At 33.9% G+C, this 7,745-nt stretch overlaps 1 protein-coding gene across 1 annotated transcript; it reads left to right on the plus strand.

Annotated features, from left to right (window-relative positions):
• The first annotated feature begins 638 nt into the window (after positions 1-638).
• Positions 639-2,765, plus strand: LOC132188420 (photosystem II 22 kDa protein, chloroplastic-like). Its single transcript, XM_059602868.1, has 4 exons — positions 639-962; positions 1,051-1,164; positions 2,014-2,257; positions 2,360-2,765. Exons 1-4 carry the CDS (start codon positions 747-749, stop codon positions 2,602-2,604), a joined length of 819 nt encoding a protein of 272 aa, XP_059458851.1. The 5' UTR covers positions 639-746; the 3' UTR covers positions 2,605-2,765.
• The last annotated feature ends 4,980 nt before the right edge of the window (positions 2,766-7,745 follow it).

The following is a 7,745-nucleotide window of genomic DNA, read 5'->3' on the forward strand; positions in this document are numbered from 1 at the left end:
AGTATTAGAATATTAATTAAATGATTAAAATCATAATTTCATATCAGTATCAGGAGTGATTTAACTGAATTTGGTTCGATAAAAATCTTGGAGGAAACTGCATTTACCCTCCCTAACTATTATATTTTTTTTGTAATGTCTCATTCTGCGACTCAAAATGACAGACATTTTTTTATATTATAAACAATGAAGAACATTGTTGTCATTTTGAGTTGTGGAAGGAGAATATTGTAGCACTAATAGTAAATTAGGGAAAACATTAAAAAAGACATTAATTGCACAAAGAATAGTTATTATCGGAGGCAAATGTAGTTAACCCTAAATCTTATTCCCTTATATTCTTGCTTATAAACAAGAAAGAAAAGTTATAAGTGAAAATATAATATATTTTTTCTTTGGCGAAAATGGTTTTGTCAAAAAAAAAAAATTCCATTTAAATTCTTCTTTTCTTTGAGGCACATTGGGCTGGAGTTTACATGGCTGACAAGGGAGTCCACTTATCTTGTTTTGCGAAGTTGAATATGAGAGGTTTTTGTGCTTCAAATGAAATAGGATTCACTAGAAACGTTATCTTCAAAATACTACAAAGTACACAGAGACGTGGGCACTCTAGTTGCCCGTCATTAACTCTCACACCATATCCACATCTCTCACCATATGAACCTCAAAAACATTTGCATTAAAAGAGAGAGAGCACAAGTGTTTTGTTTCCTCACTGTCAGAAAAACATCAAACCAGCTGAAGCCATGGCTCAAACCATGTTGCTCATGTCTGGTGTTTCTACTAGCCATGTGGTGGATCTGAAGAGAGACACTTTACTCAATTTCCAAATTCAAAAACTAAGGCCCAAATCCTTCTCTCATCTACTGCTCCCTCCTCTTCCTACTGATCATTCTTCTTTATCCCAACCATTTACCACTTTTGCTCTCTTCAAATCAAAAACCAAAGCCCCTCCCAAGAAGGTTTTCGTCAATCTCCTTCTACCAAGCTTTACTTTCAACAAATGTATGCAAGAGTTTTTCCTGATTGTAATTTGCTTTCGTTTGCTAGGTTGTAGTGCCAAAGCCAAAGGTTGAAGACGGCATCTTTGGCACCTCCGGGGGCATTGGCTTCACAAAGCAGAATGAGCTCTTCGTGGGTCGCGTTGCCATGATTGGCTTTGCTGTGAGTATAGATATAATATATATACCCTCTTTTTTTCTTCCTCTTCTTCTGTAATTTACTTGCAATATGCTGATTTGTGTTTGAGGAGGAAATAATGGAGCTAGACTAATTATAATTAACCATGATGTAGATTTTGTTTTGCTGAATTTAATGGATATTTTTACAGTATTATAATTGCATGCTACATCTGAAAAGGATATATATGTTGATATGTATACTCTTGTGTGAGCAATGTGCATGGTTGATTAAGTAATAGAATCCCATATGTATGAAATAGTAATAACAAGAGTGGCCGATTAATATAATATTGTTGAATCCATTTTAAATTAAGAAAATATTGTTCTAACATAGTGTAACTGAATAATGCTATTATTCGTACTCATTTATCACAATTATTTTATATTGACTGATGTGACTTATTTTAAGTGATTATGTAAAATGGGTATGTGAGAAATAAGATTGGTATTAGAAAATTATTATTTTAGACTTAAAAGAAGGAAAAATGCTAATGATCATAATTACGGGTTTCTAGTGATAAAAAGACGTTGATTTGTGTCCTTCTAGGCTTCTATCGTGGCAGTATATAAAGAAACATAAAAGGAAAGAATGGAACTAATATATATATATATATATATATATATATATATAAAATATTAATTAAATGATTAAATTTATATTTTTTTACCTGAGTTTGGTTTCACACGTACTTGTTCCGGTTAAGTATTGAAAACTCAAGAAGAAAAAGAAATGTCAATCATGACAACAACAAATGTAGAATGATCACTACAATAGGCATGGAGGTTTTCAATGTCCTGCTTTGTTAATGTTATGATATGCCCTTTTGTGCAGGCATCCTTATTAGGTGAAGGAATCACAGGGAAAGGAATTCTAGCACAATTGAATCTGGAAACTGGAATCCCCATCTATGAAGCTGAGCCTCTTCTTCTCTTCTTCATTCTCTTCACCCTGCTTGGAGCCATAGGCGCTTTGGGTGATCGTGGTAAATTCGTTGATGACCCACCCACAGGTCTTGAAAAGGCTGTGATCCCCCCTGGCAAAAGCATCAGATCCGCACTGGGCCTTAAAGAAGGAGGTAATTTGCCACTCGAGCTATAATACACATTTACTAAAGAACTTGAATGTTGATTTAATTTGGTATCATTATAACATATTTGGCAATGGTTTGAAATGCAAGGTCCGCTGTTTGGATTTACAAAGTCAAACGAGCTGTTTGTAGGAAGATTGGCTCAGTTGGGGATTGCTTTCTCTTTGATTGGAGAAATTATAACCGGGAAAGGAGCTTTAGCGCAACTAAACATTGAGACAGGGCTTCCCATCAGTGAGATTGAGCCACTTGTGTTGTTCAACGTAATCTTCTTCTTCTTTGCCGCATTGAATCCTGGAACTGGTAAATTTGTGACAGATGAGGAAGACAATTAAGTAGGTGCTAGCTAGCTACTTGTGCAATTGTAAGAAGCTTTCTTGAGTTTCTTTGATGTAAGAACAATAATCTCGCCCTCTTAATCTTCATGTTCTATTTATCTGCAGCTTCGGTTTACAAAAACAGAATACGTAATATAAAGTTAATGCTTTCTTTTTCAGCAACACTTTGGATATAAATTTTTTCATGTCTTCAATACAACCTTTGACGATCTAGGATCCCGACATTGACTATAATATAGAATTAACAAAAGTAGGTACGAACAGAAAACAATCAGCTAGGTTGTTTCTCCAAAGCTGGGAATCCATGGCATTCGAGAACAGAGCCAGCCAACAGAGCATTGTTTGTGAAAGTTTAGGTTGGTCGGTCCCATACATCCCAACGTTTAGATTTTGACCATTCATTGCCTTATCTCGTGCTGGTCGGTGCAAGATTTAAAGCAGCACCATCCAATTAACTCACGTATTACTCTTCTATTAGGTAGCTTAATCGGCGGTGAACCACACTTTATAAAATGGAGATTACTAGTTTGAATTCTCTTTCTTCTTCTCTTATGTGAACATGTAAAAAAAAAATTACTCTTACTTTATTGTTAAATTTGTTTTAAACTAATCATTTTATCTGTTTATGCCACGTGAACTACCCGTTCACATTATAATAACTTACATAATAAGTATCACGTGATTTGTTGCGTCAATTTGTAAACATAATAAGTGTTAAAAAAAAAAGGTACTAAATAACGCTCTAATTGTGAATTTGTTTTGAAAAGTTGTTTGTTAATATTTTTAATTTATAGAGATAAAACAAGTCATTGGAAATATATCAGAGGAGGGGGATTCGAACTAGTGATTTCTGTTTTATTTGGCGTAGTCCCAGCCGATTGAGCTATCTCTTGAGGACCTAAAATGAAGGATTTAATTGTTTATTAAGACCTCCATAATCACGTAACCTTAAAGCAAATTTAATTGTGAAAGCAAAAAGATAATTTTAATGCATTATATATCGATCCCACGTAGGTACGTGGCTGGTTATCATATGATGGCCATTTCATGATTGATGCACCCCACTTTCTTAAAGTCATATCGTGGCCAACTAAAAATGCTTTTTTTAACAAGTTTCAACGTTAACAATTTGAAAAAGGACACATGTAGGGTGTACGTAACACAATACCATTAACACTTCAATAATTCATGTCAAATGCCTTTTGCAATGATCTGGTAATGAGTCATTATTAGTAATTCAATTCTGTTAAATAACAAATTTAAATTATACGACTGAATTTATAACATATATTTTATATAAAACATTAAATAAATACCTTAAGGATTTTACAAAAAAATCTTAATTGATGTATTTTTTTTGTACAAGCTTTCTAGATGGAGGTTATAGTCGATCTAGACTCTAGAGCACTTGTAAGTTCAATAATAGAGAGATATTTATTCAAATTTAAATAGATAGAAAAGACTAATCCGATAATTAAATCAATCTCTATAAGAATTCGATAACTTTAAATTATTCCTAGTCGATTAAGCTTATGTTGTAACACCCCGGTCCCATATTGGGAAGATGAGAAGAAGCCCACATTGAGTGGGTAGTTTATAGAGATAGTCATGGGTGCTAAGTCCCACATTGCTTAGTTACTAGGTGAAACTGGGCTTTATAATGAATTCTAGGGAAGCTCCAAATTGACTAGTCCTTTTGGGGTAATAGCGCAGATGTGGCTAGCGCTTTTCCCTGGGATGTTACAAATGGTATCAGAGCATTACCCAATGTTACAAATGGTATCAGAGCATTACCCAGCCTGAGATGGTGGGAGTGTGCACAAGCCTATGAGGGTCGCTAGTGGACACACGTTGGTGATGCCAAAAGTGGGTTATATTATAATGGTGTCAGTTAAGACACAATGAAATGTATAAGGGCCAAAAGTTAAGGGCCGAGAATGAAGAAATTCCCTGAGGATTGCCAACGGTGACACTGGTGCCCAAGAAGAGTGCTTGTAGAGTCTCACATCGCTTGGGTATGGAATATGTTATGATATTTATTTATGAACAGATTGAATTTAAAAATTTTTTATAGTAACTTGAGTAAGTTATGGTTCAAGTATGATTTGTTTTTAATTTGGGTTGCTCAATTTGAAGATAGGTGGTAATTTATGGGCTTTAATTTCGAGGACGAAATTCTAATAAGGAGGGAAGATTGTAGCACCTCAGATTTTTAAAGTCTTATTTTAGAGATATTAAATTTATGCTATGATTATATTAATATTCATATTAGGCAATGATATTAATTCTTGGGAAATTTATGAGAGTGGTAATTAGAGAATGGTAATTGGTGAAATAATAAGATAGTAAATGGTAGGTATAAGGATGGTAGAATAAGAAGGTAGAATAGTATAGGGTAGGTAGAATAGTATAGGGTAGGTAGAATAGTATAGGGTTGGTGAAATAGTATAGGGTTGGTGAAATAGTAAAATGAGGGTATAATTGTAAATTGAAGGTAGAATAGTGTTTGATTTTCTCCTATAAATAGAGCTCTTCTCCTTCACAATTTTCACAACTCATCTCCTCTCCCATCTCTTGCATATATTCTTCCTTCTTCCGCTTTTTACTTGGTCTTTCTTCTTTCTAAGAGTGTTTACTCAGAACAGAGAGAGAAAGGGCGAGATCAAGCGCTACAAGAAAGAAAGAACACAAGAGAGGAGAGAAACCGAGAGTGAGATGAGAAATTTAAGACAGAGAGCTGAAGAGAAAGAAAGAGAGTTTAGGCGAGAGAGAGAGAGAGAGAGAGAGAGAAAGTCAGTGAAGGGATTGTTATGGGTATGGACCAACTGCAGCAGAATGGGTTTCAAGTAATTACCTTTGATGATCCATTCATGTAATCCACTGTAAGTATTCTTACTTACTGAGTATGATATTGATATCCAATAATACGGATTTTTGTGGTTTTATAACTTGTCTAGCATTGTATGATATTGATATCCAATAATACGGATTTTTGTGGTTTTATAACTTGTCTAGCATTTTGCTATATATGATTCAACAATGATTTATATTGTCGGAAATCAATTGACTCACTACTTCACAGTTTTTTGTAGTGCTTGCAGGAATGGAAAATCAAGGTAATTATGCAGTTGTGATTAGAGATTCATATTGAGATGTACAGAGATTCCAAGTTGGTTAAGTTTTGTCTAGAGTTTAGACTGTCGGATAGATTTGTATAAATGTCTTGTACGACATAGCTTTGGGTATTTTTGTATAAAGAAAAGTATTTTAACTGTATTTTTTTGTATTGATAATTACAGTTTTTCCGCTATATGAGATTATTTCAGCGTAACATTCGTGTTTATCTTCAAGATAAAAGAAGAGAAATATCGGGATGTTACAAAAGAATTTCAAAGCTATTTAAATAGATTATTTTGATAATAATGTTATTTTAATATCCATTGTAGCTAAGGATTTTAATTCTTGGGAAATTTATGAGAGTGGTAATTAGAGAATGGTAATTGGTGAAATAATAGGATAGTAAATGGTAGGTATAAGGATGGTAGAATAAGAAGGTAGAATAGTATAGGTAGTAGAATAGTATAGGGTTGGTGAAATAGTATAGGGTTGGTGAAATAGTAAAATGAGGGTATAATTGTAAATTGAAGGTAGAATAGTGTTTGATTTTCTCCTATAAATAGAACTCTTCTCCTTCACAATTTTCACAACTCATCTCCTCTCCCATCTCTTGCATATATATTCTTCCTTCTTCCGCTTTTTACTTGGTCTTTCTTCTTTCTAAGAGTATTTACTCAAAACAGAGAGAGAAAGGGCGAGACCAAGCGCTACAAGAAAGAAAGAACACAAGAGATAGCGGACTTTAGAAATTAGTTTCAAAAGATATACTAGTGGTGTTAGTCATATTGGAGCAACTGGATTCCTTCATACCACTTTTAGCTTCAGTCTAGAGGTAAGTAAATTTCCTACCCCTTCTAAAGTTACTTCATGTCATGCTATTTATTCATTCTTTAGTAAATTGTAAATGATTATTTTATTTACGTATTATGAAGTTATGTTGCATGCATGAAGGATTTCTAAATGAATTATCTAGAAAGTTTTTATTTCTTTAAACGCTTTCTAAGTACAACAAGTTTATATTTGAAAATGTTTCCATTTTTGAGAAAAGAAAGTTGAGAAATGATGATGATTATAAGAAAGAAAAATGATGATAAACCCTCCTGCATGTTGCCCTAAGATGCATCAAAAGAAGTACAAAGAAAAGTACAAGAGATGAGATAAATGTTTATGAAATGAGGGCACATGTATGGAGGAGAGTATTTTTGGCCCCAAGATAAGTAAGAATGAGAAGAGTTCGGTACCGATACTCGGATGGAGGCGAAACCACTGAAGGAGGCTATGCCAGAAGGTGGTATTCCATCAACATGACCGTTGAGTGCACCAAGAAAAGAGTTAATTAACGGTCGGGCATGGCTGAGGCTACAGTTCAGTGCCATGGTCATAAGGACCCGCAACCCTCGTACACAGGGGTAATAGTGTACATGGGCCTTATTATGAGAAAATGATACTATATTTTCAACGAAGATATGCTAAGATGATTTACAAAGATTATTTATAATGATGCATTATGATGATGATTTATAAAGATGATTTACAACGATGATATATTACTAGATGTAATAGTATGTATATGTTACGGGAGATGCAACCGTACGTACATATATTATTATGGCTGGATGTATATTTATTTGTGAAAACGATTTTCAAAACTGAGAACAAGGAGTAAAACTATTTATGATTGTGGATTTTACTTGCTGGGCCCCCTTTGGGCTCATTCAGTTTTATTTCTTGTTTTCAGGTAGAAAGGATGCTGGAATAGGAGGCCGGAATGGGGTGGGAATAATTATTAATTTTCAAAGTCTTTTCATATAAGTTATTATAATGATATGATATTCCGCAACTAAAATCTAATGTTTTCTAATTCCGCTTGTAATAAAATCTCTTGAAAAAAATGTTTTACGCATTTATTGTATCTTTTAAAATCAAGTACTCTGATAGACCTTATAGATCTTTGCAAGAATTTTTGTTGAAAAAGAAGAAAAGTGGCAAACTCAGTCTTAACGGACTGGGGATGTTACAGT

Source organism: Corylus avellana, chromosome ca1 (assembly GCF_901000735.1).
Source record: "Corylus avellana chromosome ca1, CavTom2PMs-1.0".
Lineage (NCBI taxonomy): Eukaryota > Viridiplantae > Streptophyta > Magnoliopsida > Fagales > Betulaceae > Corylus > Corylus avellana.

Bases quoted from the DNA above. Each gene is read 5' to 3' on its own strand.
- LOC132188420 (XM_059602868.1), top strand. From the start codon at position 747: ATGGCTCAAACCATGTTGCTCATGTCTGGTGTTTCTACTAGCCATGTG. The intron at 963-1,050 runs GTTTTCGTCAAT...TTCGTTTGCTAG, and splicing joins CCAAAGCCCCTCCCAAGAAG to GTTGTAGTGCCAAAGCCAAA. The intron at 2,258-2,359 runs GTAATTTGCCAC...TTGAAATGCAAG, and splicing joins ACTGGGCCTTAAAGAAGGAG to GTCCGCTGTTTGGATTTACA.